This window comes from Musca domestica, unplaced genomic scaffold, assembly GCF_030504385.1.
Source record: "Musca domestica strain aabys unplaced genomic scaffold, Musca_domestica.polishedcontigs.V.1.1 10, whole genome shotgun sequence".
NCBI lineage: Eukaryota > Metazoa > Arthropoda > Insecta > Diptera > Muscidae > Musca > Musca domestica.
The window spans coordinates 15,310,180-15,337,770 of NW_026712115.1; the positions used below are offsets into that span (position 1 = coordinate 15,310,180).

The 27,591-nt window shown below is 38.4% G+C and overlaps 1 protein-coding gene across 8 annotated transcripts in view; it reads right to left on the minus strand.

Annotated features, from left to right (window-relative positions):
* The window catches only part of LOC101901307 (myeloid differentiation primary response protein MyD88), a 136,293-nt gene that overhangs the window by 25,259 nt on the left and 83,443 nt on the right, over positions 1-27,591 (minus strand). For all 8 annotated transcript variants that reach the window (XM_059127116.1, XM_059127108.1, XM_059127120.1 and 5 more), the window contains 2 exons: positions 17,051-17,310; positions 16,828-16,996 (listed from right to left, as the gene is read on the minus strand). In XM_059127116.1, the coding sequence (XP_058983099.1) occupies positions 16,828-16,996; positions 17,051-17,310 (429 nt within the window). The remainder of the gene's footprint in view (positions 1-16,827; positions 16,997-17,050; positions 17,311-27,591) is intronic.

Consider the following 27,591-nt stretch of genomic DNA (forward strand, 5'->3'; position numbering starts at 1 on the left):
CTATATTAAAAAAAAAGATTTTTGAAAAACTAACTATTCTCTTTCATTGACAGACTAAGAAGTTTCCGAACCGCCTCGTATACGTTTTGACAATGAGATGTTGTCAAACGTATAATTTTGAATGAATTGAATAAAAAAATTGTAAACATATGATTGCATGACTTTACCTTCTTAGTTCTACCATGTTCCTGTAGTGACATATTAATTACTAAAGGTATAATTCCACACATATTTTCTTAGTGCACCACACAGGCATTCGTTTTTATATATGTTAGATTACTTCAAATATGTATTGGGGCATTGGCTGAGAAAATGTCCCAATATTTCGTCATCTTCCCCACATGCCCTGCATATGCTGTTTTCTGCATATCCTATCTTGTACAGATGAGCCTGTAGGCCCAGGTGCCCCGTAAGGATGTCTGTTACTTTACTGATCTCTTTTTTACCTAGTAATAAAAAGTTTTTCGTTTCTATCTCATCGGGATCGCCCCATAAGATTTTTGTGGTTTTCCCTACACCCTCATTGTTGTTTTTCCAATGTCTTTAACACTAGACACTATTGTTGCTGATTCCCTGCCTTTTTTCGCGAGAGAGTTTGCTATCCCGTTACCCCTAACTGCCGTATGACCTGGTACCTGATTGAATTTATACATTCCAAAACAGTTTTTGAAGTTACTGTTTTGGATGTTATAGTCCTTATAGCTGTATTGCTGTCCGTTAGGACGTTTACGGTAGCCGGCCTCGTGTTGGCATTAAGCCAGTTCAGACACTCTGCAACCGCCCGGACCTCCGCTTGGAGGATCGTATTGTGATCGGGCAAGCGGAAAGAGATTCTGTGTTTGTATCCTCGATAAAAAGTCCCAGTCCCGATCTCTCCTCCAGGCACTGAGCAGTCTGTATAAGAGTTTCCAGTCGGCATTTGTGGTAGGAATCCGTCGATCCACGAGTCTCTGGTAGGGATTAATGTTTCACATGAGGCAGCTACAAAAGTTTCCGATATCCGGTCCGATACAAAATTTTCTATAGATTCTCCCGTTATTCCCTGCAAAATTATTTGATGGTATGTAGCGTGGCCTTTGTTTATCCATACCATTTCATACCGTATCTGAATTTCTATTGGGTGCACAAATAAACTGTCTGTAATGCCCTAGTTGGTGTTGTCTTCATTGCGCCGCAGATGCTTAAGCAGCAAATTGGTTGGACTTTCTGTAGTATTTTGATATTACATTTTTATCCAAAGCTGTTCACCAGACTACCGATGCGTATGTTAGAACAGGTCTAATTACGCTTTTGAATAGCCAGTATGTAATCTTTGGATTAAAACCCCATTTAGAGCCTATAGCCCTTTTACACGTTGCCCAACATCTATGAGCTTTGTTTGCTCTTTCTTTGATGTGGTCCCTCCAATTAAGTTTCCTATCTAGAATCACACCCAGATATTTAAACTTATTGGAAATATTGATTGTCTTGTTCAGGAAGACCGGTTCAACGATATGGCCCAGTTTTCTTTTACTAGTGAATAGACATATCTCAGTTTTTAACGGGTTAACGTTAAGACCTCTTGGTCTGGCCCAGTTGTATGCAAGTTTCAGAGCCGACTCGGCCCTTCTGCACAGCAAGTTAGGGTTCTTTCCCCTCAGAAGTATTATAACGTCGTCTGCATAGCAGACTGGTTCAAAGTCTTCATTGGTTAAAGTCCTTAGAAGACTGTTAATGGTGGTCACCCACAGGAGGGGTGATAATATCCCTCCCTGTGGAGTTCCTTGACCAATTTTGCCCCTTATGTTAACGTCATATAGTCCACAGCTTATCCATCTTTCCTTAGCATGTGGTTTATCCAGTCCCTTAGGGCCCGGTCGACCTGAAAATTATCTAAGGGTTGGATGAGTGTATCTGTGCTGACGTTGTTGAACGCACCTTCGATGTCAATTAAAGGGCTGCAAATGTGACAAGTTTCTCTATTTATGCCATGGAGAGAAAACGCTCGTCATGTTTTGTCCTGTTTGGTCAAACGCATAACAGTACGTGACATCCAACCAAATGCTCGATGTCTCGTCATGTCGGTCACACTCAAACCCATCGTCGTAACATGTAATGACCAATAAAAGGGAATGTTGAATAGTGTGTCATACAAAAATGTTCTATCGAAAAAACAACAAAAATTATGAAACAATTGCCAACGAAAAAGACACACACGTGATGAAGGCAAAGCGCAATAGCTACCTGCTCCTCCGATATGTGAAAAAATATTTTTTTTGTAATAAAGAATTTCTTGGCGTATACTAAAATATTAATTGGTCCACACAAAATTTTCACATTTCGTGGATATTGATGAAACGATCTAAAATGTTAATCCTTATCAAAAAACAATAATCCCCTGAAAATTTCCTTATTTTGATTATAATTTCATAAATGTTTGCCTCCGGTATTGAGGTGTAAATGAGAATGAGTGCTACTGTAATTCACGTAACAACACTATATACTTCCAATGTTCAATTATGTGCATATTCTGTTATTGAATGAGATTCAAATATCTGCCCACAAACTTTAATTTTAAAAAAAACACTATATGAAGATAGAAAATAGGCAAACAATATTTACCTCTGTTTTATGACCAAAATTTTATGATAATCACCAATAAATTGGGATTGTTTAGTATATATTTCATTTTTTCTATTCATTTGTTGATGTCTATGCACATTTTGTTATTGAACTCAATTTTATATTTACGCGGTGTTTGTTACTTCAAAATTACAGCACAAACAAAAACACACCCTCGCCGTCGAAACTAACACACACACACACTCTCATTTTAAGCAGCCGTACACAAATGACACACAATTTGACGATGACATGGTTCGATCTCATCGTTGACACCCTGCATTAATGGAGAACACCATGCAAATATTCGAGTCAACCATGCCACGATCGAACCTTAGACAATGGCACACATAAATCAAAATGGAGGATGTTGTTGGGTGTCATTGCCTATCAAATACATGATCGAGTAGACAAAGTCAGTGTGTTGTGCAAGCCTTTAATGTCAATGCATACTGCTAGTGTATACATATCGAAGGTGTTCTCGATGTGGTGTATAACCTCATGTAATGCGGTTTCCACTGAACGTCCTTTAACGCCTTCATGCTGTTTGTATTTGAGCATATCGTTTGCAATTCTGCTCTTAATCATGGTGTCGATTGTACGTTCCATGGTTTTGAGTAAGAACGATGTTAGACTTATCGGTCGATAAGACTTGGGTATTGCGTAGTTTGCCTTCCCATGTTTGGTTATATATACTACTCTTGCTTCCCGCCAGTCTTTTAAGGTTTACGCAAACTTTAGGCACGCGTTGAAAATTCCGACTAAATTGGACGAAATATAGTCCACTTCCTTTTGGAGCAGACCAGGGAAGACTATATTTGGTCCCGCTGCCTTAAACGGTGTGGAACTTCTGATGACTTCCTTTACCATCGATTCATCAATTTTAGGTTCTTCCTCAGTCGCAATCCTTCTATCTTCCGATATATCCACGTGTGTCGTGATGCTCGGCGGGAAGTGTGTACTCATCAGAAGCACTAAGGTCTCTTCTATTTTTTCCATCTTGTTACCCATATCATCCACCATTGTCTCGGCTTGTGTATGGGTTTTTGAAAGAAACTTTTTTATTTTTGAAACATCATTCACGCTATCAACCTGTTCGCAGAAAAAATTCCAGGAGTTTCGTTTAGCTGTTCTTACTATTTTCTTGTATTCTTTATGTTGATAGCTGTCCCAGAATACTGCTAGTTTAAGCGAGCTCTGTTGTAAAGTCTTCGGACCTCTTTTCCTTTGTTACGAATTTCCCCTGTCATCCAGGGTTTTTCGTAGGCAGAAAGACTTTATTAGAGTCTCCGTTAACCTATTGACATTTCTGTCAACGTCGTCTGTGCTTAGGCACTCAATTCCCTGCCCTAGCCTCTCTTTTACTAGTATCCTATACTTCATCCAGTCAATTTTGGATTTGTTCCGGAAACGTATTGGGTTCGGGGGGGGCCGTGTTAGTTCAAACCTTATATACCTATGAACCTTATATACCTATGAAATTGGGTTTCAATAACATGTTTTTATTTAAAACTAACTGAACCGGACCGCCCACAGTTTTAGTGTTAAATGGATATTTTAAGAACATAATATTATGCCCAACATAATATTATGCCAAATTTTGTCCTTTTTATGGTACTAGTGACGTAGAATATGCTTTTTTTTTGTTTGTCTTATTGATGTAGTGTTAAAAGTGTGTTCTTTGAAACATTCTATGCGGTTCATAGCGAATACAAACAGAAGTTTGAAAATAATAATTGTGATGATAGAAGTTTATTTGTAACATCATATGTCCCACTTCAAATTATTATAAACCCGGAAGGATCGGAGAATACTAAAATAATTTGGAAAAATCCTCGGCCATCCTCCAGCTGCTGCTGTCGGCCAATTAGATTCCAATTCAAAAAAGAATCGACTTAATTACCCATTGAAGAAGAAAAGTACTTCAAAACAAAATATGCCTACAGGGTGAGATGAAAAAACTGCAACCAAATTCAGACTGCTGTCATTTCTAAGCCACTCGTCCTACAGCTGTTAAAATTATTCCAGTGACAGCTCATTATATTGTGTACAAGCGTACAAAAGCACTTTAGTGAGAATTTTCCAGAAAAAAAAAAATGTATTCGTGATGGAATTCAAGCGTGATAGTGTGATTTATTATACTTCACTCTAGCATTAAAATGAAATAAATTTTTTGTGTCTCGTGTCGTGATATTGGTAGCAAAGCCCGACTTCAAGGAAGTGGACGGAAGAAAACGGCAATATCAGCAAAAATGGTTCGAAAAGTAAAGAAACGACTTGGTCGAAACCCGCGTCATATTGCAATATTCCAATCGGCAAATATTGTAAAATGAGCTCGGGGTAAAGCCATTGAAATTCCAAAAAGTGCAAGAACTTACACTGCAACAGAAAGAAAATAGACTTAAAAGAGCTAAAGAGTTGTTTGGCCGAAAGTGTGAACTGCCGAATTTGGTTTTCACCGATGAGAAAATATTCGTTGTTTGTTAACAAACAAAATGATCATGTTTACTTGCCAAAGAGGTCAGTTGAAAATGTGCACCTTCGATTGGCTACCAGAACTCAAGCACCACTCGTATAAATCGAATCAGAATAAATGCCTAATATTATCGCGAAAATATTATAGAAGGTGTATTAGACCCTTGGGCATCATTTTATAACCACCAAATAATGGTTACAAAATGATGTTCCTCGCTTCATTTCCAGCGCACAATGGCCACCAAAACCTCGGGATACCAATCCGTTGGACTATTGTGTCTGCAGTATTTTGGAAAGCAAGGTTGGCATTAAAAAATAACAAAGTGTCGATCTTCTCAAGCAAGAGCTTCGCGAGACTGGGCCAAAATACCGCAGAGCAACATTTGGGCAGCGTGTTACGGTCAAACATAAAAGAAAAAAATGAATTGCAAAAAACAACAAATCCAATTGAAATTTGAGAAGAAATGGGCTTAATAGTAGATAAGCCAAAAGTTGGAGGCAGCATTTAAACGTAAAAAAAAATTTTTTTTGTGTCTCGTACCGTGATACTGGCAGCGAAGCCCGACGTCAAGGAAGGGGACGGAAGAAAACATCAACATCAGCAGAAATGGCTCGAAAAGTAAAGGAGCGACTTGGTCGAAACCCGCGTCGCAGTGGTCGAAAAATGGCTCATTTGGCAAATATTGTAAAATGAGCTCGGGGTAAAGACATTGAAATACATGCAAGAACTTACACTGCAACAGAAAGAAAATAGACTCAAAAGTGCCAAAAAGCGCCACTCGTATTAATCGACCATGGCATCAGAATAAATGCCCAATATTATCGCGAAAATATTTTAGAGGGTGTAATAAAAGCTATAGCCTATGACAGAAAATTGTCTATGTGGTCCAGGTCTTCCCACAGCTCCGATATAACGGTACCTCCCTATATACGATATTTTGATTATTTTACATTATTCACCGTTTATTTCGAACTTGAACATTATGACAAACAATGCCTATGTATTTTTGAGTACTTTCTTTATTTGTCTTACAGACTAGAATTTATAAAATCTCAAATTATGTCAAACTTAGAAGAAAAAAATCAATTCCAAAAAAGAAAAAATCTAATTGAAATTTTGAGAAGAAATGGGCTTAATTGTAGATAGGCCAAAAGTTGGAGGCAGTGGATCTTCAAACGACGGGAATACTGCGATAGGATTTTTCAAAAATCTGAGCTTATCTGCGGAGATAACAGGGATTTATATAGATGTAATTGAGAGGTGTTCAATACTGTTACCAGCATTGTTTTCTGGGTACAATATTAATGTCGAAAAATTGAAGGCCTTTGCACTGGAAACTGCTAAAGAGTTAATAAATGGATATCGATGGTATTATCATCCGCCCACATGCACCTAACATTACAAAATATGCCACGGTATCGATTGGAGAATTATCGGAGGAGTCTAGAAACAAAGATATAAAAAAGTTTCGACCACATCATAAAGTAAGATTATTCTTTAACTCTTTAGAACGTAAAATGTCAAATAACAAAACAATCTGGTGTGGAAATGTGACAGGAATTGGGCAAATAACTCTTATTCGAGAGGTACGTTGTAAGGGGACAATGCCAAAACATGCATCGACCATATCCATTTTGTCACATTTTTTTTTTATCTCGTCAAGGTACCATAACCAAAGATTCATATTAATATCGGCACTGAAAGTATTTCTCATACGACCTCGACCACTGTGCATTATTTGCAAATCAAATGGACTGACATTTTGAATTCGTAATGTGAGAATATTAAGAGCTCGTACAGCCAAACATAATTACTATTTTATACTCCACCATAAAATGGGTCTATATTTCTGTTCTGTCATCAAATTGAAAAATCGCGAAAAATGTCGATTAAACTCTGTCTTTCCTTCTCCGCCTCTTGTATATCAGTCTGTTGCAATTGCTATATAGGTCGCAATTTAATAACTTTGCACAGATGTTAACGCTAATCCGAAAATGATTGATGTTGGAATAGGTAAACGTCTGTCCCCGTTTAGATATAAGCCCTACCTAATGTTGCTACCTGACATTCGTAATTTCCAAAATTTCCGACTGACCCCTAAATTTCTGTATGGTGAAATATTTTTCAGCTATCATTGTTTAATACTGATTCCTATTCATACATTGCCGCCATTTAACTGTTCCTGCAAACTTAAAATATTTTATAGCTTTGAAAAACAATTTCCACACCAGAGCAATCACTACTTTTAGCCCCACTTTCCAACCGAAGGGGTTTTAATTGAGCGATTTGGTTTCGTAGGTCCTCGATTGGACTTAAGACCATAGCTGCGTTTGTCGATTTTAGAGCGAAGACACTGCTGCCCGTTGTCTTCACTTTCAAACCGAAATGAAATGAATGATCATTATAAAATTAACAATTCAATATGAAAAGTATAATTGAAACAAGTATAAATACATTGAGTTCGGCCGGATCGAACTTTTTATACCCTCCACCATTAGGTAAATAAAAACATTTATAGAAAATTTTCTGGATTCAAACGTGTTCCACTTTAAAATTCAAACATCAGTAAGATCGGTAGAAGAATGCAATTAAAGTTTTCAATAAAGCGGCTGGAGAGGTTATATTGGGGCCATACAAAAACGGGAACCTATACTACAAGGATTGTTATCAATTGTGGGTAAATAGGATTATCAAAATTCCGAATATCAAAAGGTACCCTTATATGGAAACCATTGGCCAATATGGACATTATGATGTACAAACACCAAATTTTATACAAATCTATTAGAAAATGTGGCTTAAATCGTCTCCGAATATCCGAAGGTAGCGTTACATGTGCGCTATAGGAAAACGTGGACCTTGATATTCATTACGAACTACAAATATTAATACCTCCTTTCCAAGGTAGAGGGTATAAAAATATAGTGCAATATAAAATGGAAAAAAAGTAAAGAAATACATATAAAATATTAATGTGTAGAAACACATTAAATAATACGAAGTGTACGAGTTTGGATTTGGCATTGAAATATGATCTCTTTTAATATTTGTTTACTTTAAATGAATTAAAATTTGAAGTTTTTTTGCTTTTTAAATTACCTACATAGTGTTCTAATAAAATGTAAAACAAAAAAAAAATTGTAAATTTTGTTTTTGGTAGTTATAGTTTCGCTTGGACCTACTGTAGTAATCGAATACTTTTAATTACTACACATAGTAAAATTAAGAAGGTAAAATCATTTCAATTAAGCATTCACATCTTTGCATTTTCTGTAATTTATCTTGTCAAGTTTCACTGCATAGAAAGCAGTTTCCCATCTCTCATGGGAACAATGGATTTCTAAATATCCATTTTGACAATGAGATGTTGTCGAATGAATAATTTTGAAAAAAATATAAACATGTGATTGCATGACCTTATTTTCTTAATTCTACCATGTTACCATATTGACATTCCAATTACTAAAGGTATAATTCCACAAATATTTTCTTAGTGCGCCACACAGGCATTCATTTTTTATATATAGTTGATTATTTCAAATATGTAATTTAATACTTTAATACTTTACAGAGTGAACAGTTGTCCGCCCTCCTCGGGAAGACCAAAACCCTAAGACTTAGCCAGTATAGTGTACCATCTGGTTTTGGGAATGATTCACCTCTCTCTGATGGGGGGCTCGACGTGACCATAATAATAATGAATCAGTCCAGAAAGCTGAATAGGATGCTCAAACTGGCACTCAGGTCAGGCCTAACCTCGAAGAAGGGGTTTCATCGGAGCATACCGATGCTACTAGCCTCCGGGTAAGGGAGGCGTCGTGGAAGGTGGAAGGAGGGTAAAGCAAAGAGAGGCAACAAACTGTTGGTGAGGTACTGCAAAAGCTTCATAGGCCGCGATCCCCTACAGATTACGGAGAGGGAAAAGACTCTAAACAAGACGAACCTAAAGGCAGTGCGGTAATTCGAAAAGAATCATCCCCAACTGCCAAAATGTTCTCTTGAGAATGAACTTACCTCTCTCCTTACAGACCTCGTAAAGAGGGGAGGGGGGGCAACCTACAAACGAGGCTGGGGTGGAATGCACTCCACCATCGTCGGAATTATGCGCTGTTCCCACCGTATCAAACGCACAAAAGCGGAAGAAAAAGAAGAACCCCGATGGAAACAATGCCCCAGTGGTCCCAAAGGAGACCAAACCCTCCTCTCGTTTAACGAGAGGACGGTCAACGGAGGAACCGCATCCCGAGGCAAATGACCGTCAGCGGGTAAACTTCCTCTCCGCCAACTGCGTCATCTACATCCGTAGTTGGCAATAAGTTAGTTGATAGGCCGGTTCAGGCAGCCTCTGTAGGTCTCCTAAGGCCAAATCTGATAACACCAAACCTCAACCTCCGAGCCAGAGTAGTAGAAAAAGGAAACATTCCCGAACCACCTACCACGACAATCTTCGTGTAGCGGTCATCGACCGAGCTGAGCCAGAAGGCAAAATCAGTGAAAGTCGCAGGCTTCTCATTGAGGACCGTCTGAGGGAGTTGGTTTTCCTAGGGGAAGATCCAAGAAGGCTACAATTCGGCAGTGCCTCCCTCTATAAATGAGTGAAGGTCATCTGCTGCGAAAACGAGGAGCACAAAAACTTCCTCGTAACCGGAGTAGCTGGCTTTCTGGGATGGAAGTGCACTTGCCGCTGTATCCCTAAAGTTGGAAAGTCTCCAACGAGTGTTCCTTTTCGGATCGCTGGAAGATAACATTCCAGATATTAGTAGAGGGATTGCATCAAAAAACTCATATGAACCCGAGAAAGGCTCGATGGGACAAATTTCCGGAGCACACTGCATGGAAGCTGAGATCTACTGGTAATCTCCCAGTAGATTCGCCTCAGATGTGGACGAGTCCGTTAATTTGATAACAAAAATAACAAATTTGATATATCGGTTTAGTCAGCATCGCGGGGCGGAGGATGTAAGTCTGACTGAGAGGATTGTAAGCAATCCCAAGATTTTGTGGGCTATAAACTCATTCAAACCATTCACGTCACCGGCACCAGATTGCTTTATTCACGCCATGATACAGCATGCATCGACGGTAATAATAACACTCCTGGAAGTGATATTTAAGGCTTGTCTGCGTCTCTCTCACATTCCATCACTGTGGAGGGAAGTTACAGTCACTTATATTCCCAAGGCTGGGAAACCAAGTCATGTACTTCCAAAAGACTACAGGTCTATCAGGCCTATATTTTCTATTGAAAACGCGGGAGAAATCTATGATATCCTTGACCTAGTTGAACACAGCTCAACATGCCCATATGAAAGGCAAATCTGTTGAATCAGCTCGTGCTTCACTTTGAAAGTCTTTTTGACATAGAGGGAGCCTTCAATAATGTCACACTCGAGGCAATTCATAGTTCCCTCGTACTTTGTATACCACCACTCCTAGTTGATTGGATTGATTTTATGCTCAGCAGCAGAATCATCAACTCAAGCATCGGAGAGTGTTTTGATAGGAAAACGGTCACTAGGGGCACCCCGCAAGGAGGAGTCAACACTACTCTGGCTTTTTGGTGATAAATTACATTCAAATCGAACTGGAACACGGCGGAACAAAGTTCGTGGCTTACGCCGACGATTCCCGCAAACTGTTTCAGGGAGCTCTAGTTACACTCTCCACATGGGCACCAGAGGGCTGCAATGAGTATGATTGAGTAGGCTTGATCACACACAGTGGAAATACAATCAAACTCAATCAGTCGGTCAGATGTAACATGTTCATTCGAGTTACTCAAGCCAAACGAAAAAGTTGTGATCAAACATGTATTGATCGAAGTTTTGTGATCGCAATCAAACAGCTCACATGAGTTATTTGTTTACGAACTTATGTTGAATTGTTCATAACGGGTCGATCATCTATGAGGAGTCTTGTCGGTTTGATTCATCCCAGTTAAGTGAGTGATTTGATTTGATTAAAACACAAATGTTCGAAATTGAGCGAAATCATGATTGTAATTTTACAAAGGTTTTCATAACTAAAAGCTGTCCCCATAAAAAAAATTGGTGCAAATTGTATTTAATAAACATACAATGTTTTCATTTTATTTGGGTTTCTGGTATGTTAGACTTCAGTGACTTATTTGAAAAAAAAAATTAAATTTTATTAATAAAGAAACACATCCGTGGTATTTAGAAAACTAAAAATGTTTAAATATTTTTTTTTTTATTTTACAATATTGGTCAAGATTTTTCACAAACTTCAACCTTTTCGTTTACCTACACCTGTGTAGTTTCTACTTGCAACAATTTCGGTCGCACTATCACAATATTCTTCCATTTCAAATATTAAAAAAGTCAAAATAAACTGTCCCAACTTGATTAAATGGTTGAATAAACAATGATGCTGAGCGAACTCGATTCAAAGAAGACAATCACGGTTGTGATTGCTCATTTACATTCATGTGTTCGATCAACTCATGTTGCTGAACACATCAAACCGTCTCGAACGCTCATGTTTGATTGTGAGTGAAGTGATTCAAACTGAGCGTTCGATTCGATCAGAAGCGAAAACGGTCATTTCATTCAGATCAAACTAAACGACTGCATCAACAAAAATCATGTAAGAAACCGAGTATGCTTGAATTTTTGCATACTCGTTGCAGCCCTCTGATGGGCACCCTGCAATGGACTTGGTGTGAACCCATCTTAAAGTGAGGTCGTACACTTCACAAGGGAGAGGGAAATCCCAGACTTTTCCCTACCAATACTTGATGGTGTTATGCTAAGCCTTTCTTCGGAGACCAAATATCTCGGTACCGTCCTAGACCAGAAACTAAGTTGGAAGAGGAGCATCGAGGAGCGAGCGAAGAAGGGCTTAATTGCACTTTATTCCTGCAAAAACTCCATAGGAAAAAATCGGCCGATGAATTGGACAAATGCGGATCTGATTCAGTAAATCTAGAGATTGGGAGTTCAGTGAAGCCACCCTTATGCCACTTCTTCCAAACACTGCATAAGCATTATTTTGGGAGATTTCAACAGAACTGGCTAACTGGCAGGGGATGTAATGTCAAAAAAAGATTTTTTATTCAGATTATCTAATCTGGCTCCAGCTCCAGGTTTAGAAATTCGGCTACTTTGATGGCCTGTAGCCAGAGATCTTCTGGAGTGAGTTTGGCTGTGCAATTAAAGGGGTGCAGCGTATTGTGCGGTCGTATCACACGCCGGGCATGCGTCACACACATCTTCATCAATTCGTGCCCAATACGAATGGAGACGACTACACCATACTGAACGTAATAGCGCCAAAACTACCCTGGTTTGTCTAGGCAGCTGACGTTCTACAGCTGTAATGAATGGGGGTGGACTCCGAGGACGGCATTCATTTTATAACTGCTAATAGCTTCCGAGACTGCGTCGGTATGTATGCCACTCAGACCTGCCTGATAGGCTTCTTGATCTAGAGTTTCTAGATGTATGTCCTTCCTGACACGCCTGGGTGGGGGGGATTTATCCACCATATGATAGTAACACCCAAACAGGTACTGCAACGAAAGCATATGGTTATGCTGACGTAAAGAAAGGACTTTCGCCTCCTCATGTAGATGGTCCACTGGTGTCATGAGAGGGCACCCTGTCGCAGTTATAAGGGCAGCGTTCTGGCAGATTTGGATATGCTTCCACTGCGTAGCACTAGTATTCGCAGACCACACTGGAGCCGCATAGCTGATCACAGACCGACCTATCGCGTTATAAGAAGTCAACAATGCTTCCTTGTCCGCACCCCAAGTGCTGCCGGCTTGCTCCATGAGGACCTTGTTTCTACATTTCATCTCGTCGCAGATAGCTGTGGCCATTGATTTCGTGGCGGATATTTTCATATTCCTCGCGTGGAAATATGCGAAAAGCTCCGCGAGACAGGGGTTAAGCCTTTCAGATATGTCATCGACCATTGGGGCCGACGCCATGATCGTACAATCATCCGCATACGTTACGATCTTTATGCCGTCTGGAGGGCAAGGTATTCCGGAAAGGTAGAGGTTAAACAGTTCCGGAGATATCACCCCACATTGAGGAACTCCCTGTTTCACTCTACGGGCTTTGGACTTGTTCGGAAATTCCACGTACGACTGTCGTCCACAAATATAGTTGATTATCCAACGTTTCAAACTTGGTCCGAGGGTAGTTCTCTGCACTTCCTCAAACAGTATGGCATGATTGACCGTATCAAATCCCTTTGATAGGTCAAGGGCTACCAACACTGTTCTGTCACTTGGCTTGTTCTGGTTCAGTCCTCTACTAATACGTGTGGAAATGGCAACTGGATAGCTTCCTCTAATGCTGGGGAGGAACAAAACATCATGAGTCTTCGCTACTGGCGACAAAAGCGAAATCGGCCTGTACGATTCGCTTTTACTGGCATCCTTGCCTGGCTTCAGTAGCGGGACCACCCGACCCATTTTCCAGGTTTCGGGCACTATGTGGGTGGCTAGGGTCAAATTGAGAACTTTCTTTATGTAGGTACTCTACTCCCGGCGTATTCAACATTACTATTGAGATTGCGTCCGGCCCAACGCTTTGGATGACTTAGCGTTCCGGATGACATTTGCAACATCGCCCACCGATACAATGTAGTACTCTTCGCTTCGCCCTGTCGCTCTCGGGTTGCTCGACAAATTGTCGGTTAAAATACTCCGCAGAACTCTTCGGATCAGTCACCGTTACGTCGTTAAAAGTGACTGAGGTCCCATCATCCTTTTTCCAGGGTTCGAGAGCGACTTAACTGTTATCCACAACTTGCTCATATCGGTTCCAATGTTGCAACACTTCACATGGTCTAGCCATTTTTCCTCTTATTCCCCTGTACCAACCAATTGACTTCCACTGTCAAATCACTGATTCTAGGATCAGTAGGGTTTGTACGACGGAGATCATCACGCTCGTTTGCGAATCCCGCTGCCTCTGCTGGAAAGTTTGGTCTTATCTCGGGTATTCGACCAGCAGGTATATAGCGAGCGGGTGCAGTTTTGATGATGTTTCGGAAAATCCTTTCTGCTACCCGAACATCAGAAGGGCAGTTCTCTCAAGCGGCGGTTGGTGAATTCTCTGAACTCTGGCCAGTGAGCTTTCCCATGGTGAAGGAAAGTTCAGAGGTTATGAAATCGGACGACCTGATTATGTCATAACAACGTTATAGGCTGCAATTTTCATTCAGCTTGGTTCCCTGCACCGCTGCGATCTTAATATTCCTCCGACTCATAAATTCCACTATCTCATCTATTTTGCCTCGGAGTCCGTTGCAATTGAATTGCATGAATGATGCACAGTACGAAGTTGGAACACCATCATGTGGCGTTAGATGCTGCGGCGTTGCTTGCTGTTCTGGAGACTGCGGTGGAGTTCCATACTCCGACGACGTCTCCGATGAGGACTACGTTACTGCAGCAAGTCGCAACATAATCCCTTTCGCTGTAGTCTCTCCTTAGTCCGGAACAGTTCTTGAAGTGCACCCATTCTCTACATTCATTACATCGCACCGAATCAAATCTGTGGTGGATGACGTTCTGACAAACCAAACAGAACCAAGGTCCGGGGTTTTTCTCAATCCCGGCACGGACCAATAAAATCCGGAGCAAGCATTCCGGGATATGCTTCTCCCAATGCAGAAAAAATAAACAAACGCAAACATGTACATACTGAGTTGGCAGCCGCTGCCCGAAACTGGGATCTCGTTGTTTCGGGTCAATCCGGTATCGTAGAGCCCGCTGCCGTGGGATCGAGTGGAGTAGTTGTTTATACAACCGCGCATCCTTTAACCTAACCTAACCTCCTTAATATTGTACTATTCGATTTTTTGAATTTTCTAACCGAAAAATGTTCTGCTTTAACAATAGATCAAGGGAGAGAATATTTGTCAAGAGATCAAATATTCTGGTACATGAAAAGAAATCCAACAGTTGCTTATAGTTCACAAAAATGTAGTGTATCGGAAAGTTGGAAATTGGAAATGAAAAAATATCGGGAAAATGATATCAATGTTATTTGTGTCTGCCGCACTAAAATACTTTTTGAATGAACATATGGATCGATGGCTATGACACATATGCTCCCGTGGCAAAATTAACAATGATAAGGGCCATAAGATACAAAATTTTACAAAATTATTCACATTTTTATTGCGATATGCATTTTTTTAGACTTTATCCTTTTCTGTAGAATACAATACAATATTTTTTTTTCTTCAGGAGCGTAATCAAACATATTGCTCGGTCTACCCTCATGTGAACATGCCACACACAGCTGACCATAATAAAAACAGGAATATGCTAAGTTTAGTTTGCATACGCGAAGAGTTTGCCCTTTGGATTTATTAATTGTCATAAAAATGCTAAGCGTACAGGAAAATTCAATATTTTAAAGTTGAACGGCAATTTTATTGTTATTAGAGAGATTTAGCCAATTAAATTGTTGTGCCGTTTTTAAGTGTTATCCTAGTACCATAACAAAGGTGTGGTGGGTCGATGTTCCTTAACAAAGTAATATTCGCATCTTAACCGGTTTCAACGTAAATTGATATTTATTTTTAGACAAAATTCCGTCACCTTCCAAACTTCTTCGATATTTGACATACATAGCCTCCTTTTTATGCATCAAATACACGAAATCACTCGACAAATTTATATGGGAACTTTATTCAAATCTGAACCGATTTCAAGATAATTTGACATATTTATTTTTAGACTTAATTCCAGTTTTAATTGAAATTGAAGATATATAGCTTGTTTGCGGCATCAAATACATGAAATTGGACGAAAATATATATGGCAGCCATATCCAAATCTGAACCCATATGATTTGGCAAATTTATTGTTTTACCAAATTCCGTCACTCATTTCAAAATTCATTGGAATTGGGAATACATATCGTGTTTGGTGAATCAAAAACATTAAATCGGACGAGAATATATATATAGTTGTATGTATATTTGTTGTATATTTGAACATTTTCAGGAAAATCTGTTTAGCCGTTTTTGAGTCCATAAATTACAAAAAAATAATCAAACATACAAATATTTTTTATAGCTATAGATATATGGTTCGACCCTTTCATTGTGCAGCAAACACAACATACAATTGAAATATCATCAGATCATAGACAGAGTAACATCAGAATCAAAATGGCTACGAGGTTAACGGAAGATCTAGGAGAAAAAAATTTGCCTCAAAATTTATGAAGACAACAGAAACAAAAATGTCAAACACATAATATTACTTTATGCGAGACCATCTGAGAAATGGAACAGTAAGAACCAATCAACAGCTAGGATCAATTAGCTGAAGTTTTTACAAAATCCTTAGATTGTTGAACTTGAATTAAATATTGTTTACATAAATTACTGGAGAAAGACAAACCTTTTTATTTACAACACTAGTACATACACCATTCATTCCTTAAACAACCCTTGCTTGTAACAATTAATTACTTATTGATTTAATTACTTGATCATAAAATCTAAGGGAAAAAAGCAAAACGGACTATGTTGGATAACATTTGACTGTTGCAATTGCTAAGGCTTGGTTTTTTCTCAAAACCTCTCTTTGAGCTTCTTCATAAAATACCCTTTTTTATTTAAGCAAATGAACACAATGGTACAATAACTATTACTACGACTAGTCGCTAGAAATTATAATTACAAACTAAAAGTTTACATATGAACAAATTACCGTGAAAACACTGCTGGGCTATATATTTTTACGTACTTACCTATTTGTAATGCTTGTGTAAAATCCACAAAGAACTTATTTTCGGCACTCTTCAAAAAAGAATTTGTCAGTAGAACGATTAAGTATCTACAACGTTCCTCGATTAACTTTGTTAGAGCAACATGTTTAAATGCAACTCCGGCAAGCAAATCACGATCTTTTATGCATAACTAAAAAGAACGGCTATTTTATTGGGTTATTACTAAGATTTCCTTACGAATTACCTTAAAGTTGTACTCTGAATTGTCCTCCAATTTTGTTAACATTTCCGTAACGTATGTTAAATCGGTATCTGCATATAGAACAAATGCATCATATCTTTGAGGAGGTAATCCTTTCTTCGCCCGTATGACATCGTCCGTAGTTAAAATATTTGGGTCCGATCCTTGGCCGAAGTCATCGTTGAGATCGAAAGAATTGTCACAGCTTTCAACAGCATTATCATTCTGTTGTATTTTTGTCTGGTACAGCTTTGTATCTTGACCTTTAAGGAAGTGGGAGAAATGAGAACACTACTTATTCGTCATAAGGCAATATAAATATAATTATAAGCAGTCATTCATGTTCAGTTTATATATTCATATATATATACAAGTGGAGAAAGATGTAAATGGATAAAGCCTAAAAATTTTGCAACAACAAAATACTACGGTATCCCGAACAAACAAGCCACACTGTTATATATATATATATATATATATATATATATATATATATATATATATATATATATATATATATATATATATATATATATATATAAGAATTTTAGTTTTATTTAATTCTTTGGTTCCTCTTCTATTGAGCTTACGATCTCGTCACTTGGGTAAAAAAAAATGTTTTTTGTCATAGAAGTTATTTTTAAAATAACTTCTGGGGAGAATATCCCAGACGAAAAACAAGGGAACTGATGAGGATTGGTGGCTCTTTCCGAAACCTAGGTATTCCCTGCCTTACGCCCTGGTAAACATTACCATCGTTCTCCACTAATAAACAAACGTTGTTTTTATAAAAACAACAATAAAGGGATAAAGCCTAAAAATTTTGCAACAACAAAATACTACGGTTCCCGAACAAACAAGCCACATTGTTCTATTAATAGACAAGGCACGGTCGACGAAGGGGTTTTTGTTGTAACAGACAAAACCAACTTACATGGTTATGCTATTTCGTTCAGGTTGAACGAAAGCATAACAAGTGGAGAAAGATGTAAATGTTTATAAGTGCGGTTGTAAGATTTAGAAGACTTTCCAAAAGAATTTTAGTTTTATTTAATTCTTTGGTTCCTCTTCTATTGAGCTTACAATCTCGTCACTTGGGTAAAAAAAATGTTTTTTGTCATAGAAGTTATTTTTAAAATAACTTCTAGGGAGAATATCCCAGACAAAAAACAAGGGAACTGATGAGGATTGGTGGCTCTGTCCGAAACCTAGGTATTCCCTGCCTTACCCCCTGGTAAACATTACCATCGTTCTCCACTAATAAACAAACGTTGTTTTTATAAAAACAACAATAAAGGGATAAAGCCTAAAAATTTTGCAACAACAATATATATATATATATATATATATATATATATATATATATATATATATATAATTATAGATTTTTATTTGTATTTTAATTATGAATATTTATTTGTGTTTTTTGTTACATTTATTTTTATTTAATAATTAAATAAATTTTTGTGTGTTATTACTACGATGTGTTGTTGTCCACTAATTATATTGTATTTTTCATACCTTAATCTAAGTTCCTACACCATGCTCCACTGCCGCAGCTCTGCCACCGCTTTGCTGACGTTGCTGCACTACAGTTGGCTACTCAGGTGTAAAGAACTTGTGGGAATGTTAAATGTCCTGAGTAGCATACGCTCAGATTTAGTTATAAGAATTTTTCTCTTTGTGGAGGCCCTGCGTCGGAGTGAGTGAGCAATCAGTCCTATAAGTAATAAGAATTTCAATAGTCGATAAACTTGCGATATGACTTTGATAGACCACATGTTGTGGGTGATGGATATGTTGGAAATTTTTTTTATATCGGTATGTTGCGTTAGGTTAATCATAGAAGCCCATGGAATTTCCGGTTGTAGGGGTGTCTTTGAATTTTCGTTGTAGTACATCGTATTATTGATTCTAACGAAATCATTAAAGATAACTAGGTAAGTACCATTGACCGTAACAGGGGGTTCGTTGTTTTCTTCTACAACCGCCTGTTGGTCATTGATAACCACCAAACCATCGCCTATGGCTGTAATTGGTGGGAGGTTGTTGAATGTTGTGCTGCAGTTAGCGGTATTACGTGTCATTAGTTCCAGAGCGCATGATTTGAGTGATGATGACAGACAAAATATTGGCATAGTACCGCTGCAGTTTCTTACTGCTGAGGTGTAATTGTGACATGCAGCGAGGGTGGATTCTTGCAAGTGAAGCATGAGGTGACCTTTTGCTACTGGTAATATAATAATTTTCTTACATTTAAACTTAGAGATAAGATATCTTATCAGGAAATATATTACATTATTGTATTGTAGAATCTTAATTTTAGCTACGGCCATAATATCAGCTACGGAGAGGTTTGTGAAGTGCTGGTTTGTTATTTTGAAATTGATTTCATTGCTATCTAAAAGGATAGGATTCAAAACTTCATTTTTTGCGAATGTGATAGAGGTTATTAAGTTATTTAATTCTGTTATTATCGCCCTGTTTCTGGCTAAGAGGACATAATAAAGATTTCCTGTATCAACTTCCCTTTGTTTTTCTGCCTTTAAAATTTTGTTTACTGTAGTGGTGAGGCTATTAATTTCCTTCTGCACATCGGTGTTGATAGTAAACTGTCTCTCCTGTGAGTTGATTAATTGGTCAACTGTGTTTGTCAGTTTGTAGAAGTCATCATGATCAGGTGTCCCAGTGATGTATTTCAGGACTGTTCCCAATGCATTCAGGCTTCTCGCTTGTCTGTGGTGAATATTTACCGTCTGTATCAGTCTACTTATTTGGTTTACGTCCGCATCCAGCAATTTTCTCATATGAGTTAGCGGAAAGTAGTTTGTAGCATTAGCTGTTTCGTCTCTTAGTAATTTGTATAAAGTTAGGTTAGTAACTTGTTTTATGTGTCCAAAGTTTTCCCAAATTACGAGATCCCCGCCGGTTACCGGAATGTATCTCTCATTACAGTTGTCCATTAAACGTCCATTTGATGCCGACACTAATATGGCTATGACCAATCTTAAGGCAATCATTAAAAATGTAAACAATATTTCCTTTAACTCACTACCAATATAATATTTCTTCTTTCTTTTCATTATAGTGAAAGGGACTTTACCGAAGATTGTCCTTATGGACGCTCCTCTCTCTTATCAGAACTGTTGTCCCTAGAACTTGTTGGACTTCTTCTTCACTATAAAGGGGAGTTAGTTTGTTCCCTAATCTCCTATTATTCTTGCCGAGAACTTTTTCCCCTACGGAAAACTCCCTGTCATGTCCGTTCCTATTGTGAGTTGCTAACTCGTTATCCTGGGAGGATTTTAAACGTGACACTACTTGTTCATCATCCTTTGTTGAATGGAAGATGCTTATGGGTCTCATTCCAGCCACCGTATGTATTATATCGTCCAGATTCTTGTCAATTTTAAGGCATCGCGCTATTTCCATTAGTGTGTTGTGGAAGCGCTCCACCTGCCCATTTGATGTGCTGTGTAGGGGTAGGGCAAAGTGATTTTTTAACATAGTATTAATGGTGTGCGAGTTAAGCCAATAAATGGTTTTTGTACCATGGAACATATTTAGCAACTGTAGTAACCGTGGCTTAACATCCACTATAGTCCAGGAATTTAGTGACTGTACTATCGCAAATTTTGAAAATTTGTCGATGCAAGTCAGAAAGTACTTTGACCCAGTGGAAAATATGTCAATGTGAAGGACTTCCCCGCAAAATGTTGGTATGGGTGTCTGGGCAATAATTTGCCTTTTTGGATGGCGATCATACTTTGCCTGGCAACATACACGGCAGTTTGCCACCAACTGCTTCGCTTTTTTTCCATTTTTGGAAAAAACACATTTTCACATTTTCCTGAGCTGCTCGGTGTGCTCGATTATGTCCAGTTGTTATAACTTCCTTTTGTTCATTCGGGTCGGATATATCGATAACTAATTTCTCCGTGTGTCTGAACTTAACATTGGGAAAGAGTTCAACCAATTTATGCTGGAATCGTGCCACTGTGGGCAAGTCGCACCGCAGTGCGTTTACTACATCCGTTTTTACAGATTCTTGTACACACACACTTTCCTTTCCCGGTTTGTAGATCAGCCTTGCGTTGCATTCGTCAATAAATGCTTTCCATCTTTTGATTTTTGAGTTCTAATTTCTGTCCGAAACGGTAAATGTTAGTGGTTGATGATCTGTGAATACATTTAAATCTGATACTCCGTAGAGAAAATTTCTTAGCGTTTTTAGTGCCCAGACGATGGCCAACAACTCCCGCTCATTAGCAGAGTAATGTTCTTCGCTTTCGGATAAAGTGCGGGAGATCATAGTGATAGGTCTGCCTCCTTGCCAAAGGACAGCTCCTATAGCATGTGACGATGCATCCGTCGTTTAATCAAATGTTTTCCGAAAATCTGGATATGTTTACGTTACATCTTCAGATGTTAGGATTTCTTTTATTGTGTTGAATGCCTCTTTCTGTTCACTGGTCAAATCAATTTTGATTTTTTTCCACTGCGATGCAGAAACTCGACCATATTCTCCTCTCTGTATGTTCGAGAGTGGCTTTGCAATCTTGACAAAGTCCTTTATAAAACAGCGGTAATATCCCGCCAATCCTAAGAAAACTTTTTCTGGACTTGTTCTAATTCCCCCTTGAGTAACTAGAAATCCTAAACATTCAACCTCAGTTTGGAAGAATTTTGATTTTTCAGCCGAAACCCTCATATTGGCTTCGAATAGACTTCACAGTACCAATTCCACATCTTGTAAGTGTTGTTGCTCGTTTTTCGAGAATATGATTACATCGTCCACGTAGACGAAACACCTCGTCCCGATGTCTTCTCTTAACACATCAACTATCGCCCTCTGAAAAATGCTTGGAGCATTCTACAGACCGAAGGGCAATCTACAAAACTCGTATTTTCCGTTTTTTATGGAAACGCAGTTTTTTCCTTATCTGGTTCTGATAGTTGTATCTGGTGAAAGCCAGATTTCAAGTCAATTGTGGTAAAAAATGTACTTCCACCAAGATTGGACAAGGTTTCAGTAATTTCTGGAATCGGATATTTATCGCTGATAGTTTTCTCATTAAGTTGTCGGAATTCTATCACCAAACGTTTTTTTCTTTTGTCCAGTTTCGTCAAGACCCTTTTTCTTTACTACCCATATTAGGTTATTGTATGGAGACCTGGACATTCGAATAATACCATTCGCCAATAAGTCCTGGATTTCTTTCTTTACAAAATCCAAAAAACCTAAAGGATACGGGTACAATCTCGAGTACACTGGGTCATACTTTTCTGTGCGACATTTGTATTGTATGGAAGTGCTTCATTGGGATCTGCAAACACTCCATCAACGTTTTTAATTACCTTGAAAAATGCCTTTCCAAATGGTTTGGTACCGACTTGGCCTGAAGTTGCAGATGATTTAAGTCCTGTCAGGTTATGAATAAAATAGTTTCCGTTATCATGATTGATTTTAAATCAATAGAGGCGTGTACCTTATTCAATGTGTCAAGGCCAATGACGCCGTCAAATAACGTCAGTTCATGTAAAATGAAAAAATCAGCAACTATACCAAAAATTTTAACTGCACATTTCGGATTGATATGGGTAACCCCGTGGATTGATTTTACTGAAAAAGAATGCTGAACTAATTTAATTGCTTTTAGTTCAGGTAGTAGTTTGATATAGCTCTTTGACGCTCCTGTGTCGACAAGGAGCTTAGCTTCTCTCCCCCCAATTGACTTTGAAATCCAAGGCGGGAAGGGCTTTGACCCCAATAAATTAAGCTCATCATTTTCGTTGTCATCCTCGACCTGTTCCGCTTCTTCTTCGTATGTCATTAAGATGATTTACACATTGTATTTTTGGTTGGTTGGGAGGGGTCCACCTCCATAGGCTCCACTCGTCTTCGGTCAGAGTTGTTACCACTGGCATATGGTTTCTGATAACCCGTGAACTGCTGCGAGTGGCCAAACTGTTTCTGTCAATTTACCGAATAATGTGGATTCTTGTGTCCTACATTGTGTCCCTGATTAGAGAAAGGTTGGGCAGAGTTTGCCTTTTTATTGTTAGAATTTTCATAAGATTTATTTGCGAAATTTTTCGCAAAAGCGAAGCGCTCGTTATTTGCGTCTACTTCTTGTGCCAAAGCCAGAGCAGATGGAAAGTCGTATGGTCTTGAAGCAAAAAGGATATCGCACAGAGGTTTCCTTAAACCAGATATGTATACCCTAAGTGCATCAGCCCTATACTTTTCGTTTATAGTGTCTGCTACACTGCTTTCGTATGACTTAACTCTCTTGTTTGCTAATAACGTTAGTTTCTTTTCTACTTCGTCATAGAACTCTAAACATGACATTAAACCCTGTCTAAGTGTGGACAGTTCCTGTTCTATAAGATAGATGGAACGTTTGTCCGCATAGATAAAGTCCAGTCGTGCAATGATTGCACGAAAATTTAGCACTGTGTTGAATGATGAGAGTACCGCGTCGGCTGCACCCCGCCCTTTATTTCTTAGTATGGTCACTGCTTGATAGTGGCATTCACTGCCATCATACCTCTTAAATAATTCAAAAGCATTGTGCGCAGCCTCACACCAAGATGTCACATAGGTGCCTTGTTGTCCGGAAAATTCCGGAAGAGAGTTTATCGCATCTAGAGTAATTTCACACGGCACAAGTGGGTTGATCGTAACCTTCGCGAATTGTTGGACTGTCGGTTTTCCCAAGTTAAATTGGTCCTGAATCGCGGTAATTTTTCTGTCAAATTTTACTCTTTGAGCAGATAATGCTTCGCTCACCTCCGCTTTATCAACTCACTCACTTGTTCCGCATTCATTTTTTGTTCTATATTTTCTAAATTTAGCTTTTCAATCAAGGTTTCTAACTCACTCATCTACTTTCAATCACTAATTTCCGTTGTTTTATTTTTATTTATTTTTTTCACTAGCACTTCACTCACCTTAACATTTTTTTTTGTATTGAATTTGTTTACTTATAATGAATTTCCAGGTAGTCTAAGTAGAGCTATTTCCATTGATTTCTGATTTTCAGTGTTTTTTCAACGCTGCCCAAGGAAAATCGTCCCTTGGTGACAGATAGTATTCCTTATGTTGTCACTCGGACTTCCGGTGTATTCTCAACGCTGCCCAGGGACAATCGTTCCTTGGTGTCAAGTAGTGTTCCTTATGTTGTCGTTCAGACCTTCGATATATTCTCAGCGCTGCCGAAGGATAATCGTTCCTTGGTGTCAAGTAGTGTTCCTTATGTTGTCGTTCAGACCTCCGGTATATTTTCAACGCTGCCCAAGGATAATCGTTTTTTGGTGTCAAGTAGTGTTGTCTTCTTTCGTTATTGGTCACTTCGACTTATGCCCCACGTTGGGCGCCAATTATAGATTTTTATTTGTTACATTTTATTTGATAATTAAAAATTTTTATTTATAATTAGTTATTTTTGTGTGTTATTGCTACGATAAGTTGTTGTCCACTAATTATATTGTATTTTTCATTCCTTAATCTAAGCTCCACTGCCGCAGCACTGCCACCGCTTTGCTGCACTATATTTGTCTACCCAGGTGTCATGAACTTGTGGGAAAGTTAAATTTGCTGAGCAAGAAGCCAACAACAAGCAGCCAACAAACACAAAAGCGCATAGTCAGCAGCTTGGATATTTAGAATTAAGGTAAAATTATTTTCCAGAGTTTAGTTTATGTATATATATACATGTAAAGGGTGATTTTTTTGAGGTTAGGATTTTCATGCATTAGTATTTGACAGATCACGTGGGATTTCAGACATGGTGTCAAAGAGAAAGATGCTCAGTATGCTTTGACATTTCATCATGAATAGACTTACTAACGAGCAACGTTGCAAATCATTGAATTTTATTACCAAAATCAGTGTTCGGTTCGAAATGTGTTTCGCGCTTTACGTCCGATTTATGGTCTACATAATCGACCAAGTGAGCAAACAATTAATGCGATTGTGACCAAGTTTCGCACTCAGTTTACTTTATTGGACATTAAACCAACCACACGAATGCGTACAGTGCGTACAGAAGAGAATATTGCGTCTGTTTCTGAGAGTGTTGCTGAAGACCGTGAAATGTCGATTCGTCGCCGTTCGCAGCAATTGGGTTTGTGTTATTCGACCACATGGAAGATTTTACGCAAAGATCTTGGTGTAAAACCGTATAAAATACAGCTCGTGCAAGAACTGAAGCCGAACGATCTGCCACAACGTCGAATTTTCAGTGAATGGGCCCTAGAAAAGTTGGCAGAAAATCCGCTTTTTTATCGACAAATTTTGTTCAGCAATGAGGCTCATTTCTGGTTGAATGGCTACGTAAATAAGCAAAATTGCCACATTTGGAGTGAAGAGCAACCAGAAGCCGTTCAAGAACTGCCCATACATCCCGAAAAATGCATGGTTTGGTGTGGTTTGTACGCTGGTGGAATCATTGGACCGTATTTTTTCAAAGATGCTGTTGGACGCAACGTTACGGTGAATGGCGATCGCTATCGTTCGATGCTAACAAACTTTTTGTTGCCAAAAATGGAAGAACTGAACTTGGTTGACATATGGTTTCAACAAGATGGCGCTACATGCCACACAGCTCGCGATTCTATGGCCATTTTGAGGGAAAACTTCGGAGAACAATTCATCTCAAGAAATGGACCGGTAAGTTGGCCACCAAGATCATGCGATTTGACGCCTTTAGACTATTTTTTGTGGGGCTACGTCAAGTCTAAAGTCTACAGAAATAAGCCAGCAACTATTCCAGCTTTGGAAGACAACTTTGGAAGACGCAGCCGCGGTCAACATTTAAATGAAATTATCTTCAAAAAGTAAATGTCATGGACCAATCTAACGTTTCAAATAAAGAACCGATCAGATTTTGCAAATTTTATGCGTTTTTTTTTTTAAAAAAAAAGTTATCAAGCTCTTAACAAATCACTCTTTATATATAAGTTAAAATGATTGTCTGACGCAAGTCTGAAGACGTTGCGCCTTTTTCAATAAAAGTTGAGTTGAAGTTGAGTGAATTTCATTTTCAGAAGCCATTGGGCGTTGTGTTCTTTATAAATGTCGAAATTAAACTAAACTCTAGAAAATAATTTTAACTTAATTCTAAATATCCAAGCTGTTGGCTTTGCGCTTTTGTGTTTGTTTGCTGATTGTTGTTGGCTACTTGCTGGAGTCGGATATTGGAGTATCGAGTTGCAAATATTTTATCATATGATGTGTGCAGTAAGTGATGGCTTTGCATTAACATTGCCGTCAACGCGTGTTTTATTCGACGACAAATTATTGATGGGAGACTGTGGTTACTCCTCCCTCGCTTAGATGAAGGACGTCCTTCGACTTCTTGAAACTCCCGTTGCAGTCCTCACTGACGTTTTTGGTAATATTTGAAAAGAGCGTAGCAACTGATAAATAAGATTACAGTGGTTAATCCAGATATAATAGGTCTTTTCAAGAGATTATTCTCCAATTCCCCAATATACCGTAAATTATTCGTATTCAGTTTTTGTATGCATGGCAAACTCGGAATTTCTTGATGACCCGTTATGTTAAGGAGCGTTGACACGGCTGGTACTGGAGATTTTTTAACGTAGTTTTTTTAATTCCGGTATATGGAGTTATTAATCGTTACTTCTTCATCGAACACAATGAGGGTCGTGCCTTTCACTGGTTGTCCATTTATGATAACCATTTTATCATTAATTATGATGACGCCATCATCTACAACTGTTAACGGTTCGAAGTGGCTTGGACGAGTGGTGCACTTTGCGTTCTCTTCAGAATGAAGTTGTTGCGCACAAGTTGTATTGTGTTGTTTTCTACAGAAGGTTGCAGTAAGAGTAGACATGCAAGTTTCGATTGGGATTATTCTGTCACCGCAATCAGCTATATTGTTTTTTTTTTTTTTCAGAGAAATTAAGGATGGTGCCATTGTGTTCTACTGGATGTATTATTATTCTTTTACAAACTAATTTAATCCTAGAATACTTTATTATGAAATGTGCAAGATTATTGTTTAACATGACCGTAATATTAGACACTTCAATAATAACATTAGGTTCTCAAATTCTTATTTTATAAATTCCTCAATTAATAATTCTATTTCTTGATAGCAGTTTCTCATACAAATATTTCGTGTTTATCTGTTTTGTTTTTTCGTTATTTATAAAACTATTTATTATTTCTGATAATTCGTATATTTTTACTTGGGTTTTAGTGTTAATGCTTCTCTGCCTATATTCTATGTTCTGATTCAATGAGCTCTTTCTGCGTAAATTTAATTTTTTCAAAGTCGTCAAAATCTGGAGTTCCAGCTACAACTTTTAACGCGGTGGCCAGAAAATTTAGACTTCGAGCATGCATATAATGAATCTTTAGTGTTTCCATAATTGTCTTCATATGTCGTATATCCGAGTCCAATAGCTGTCTCGTGTGTGACCTGGGAAATGGATTCTCATTTCCTCAGTCTCTTTTACGATCACTGAGTACATGCTTAAATTTGTTGATTGTTTTAGATATCCGAATT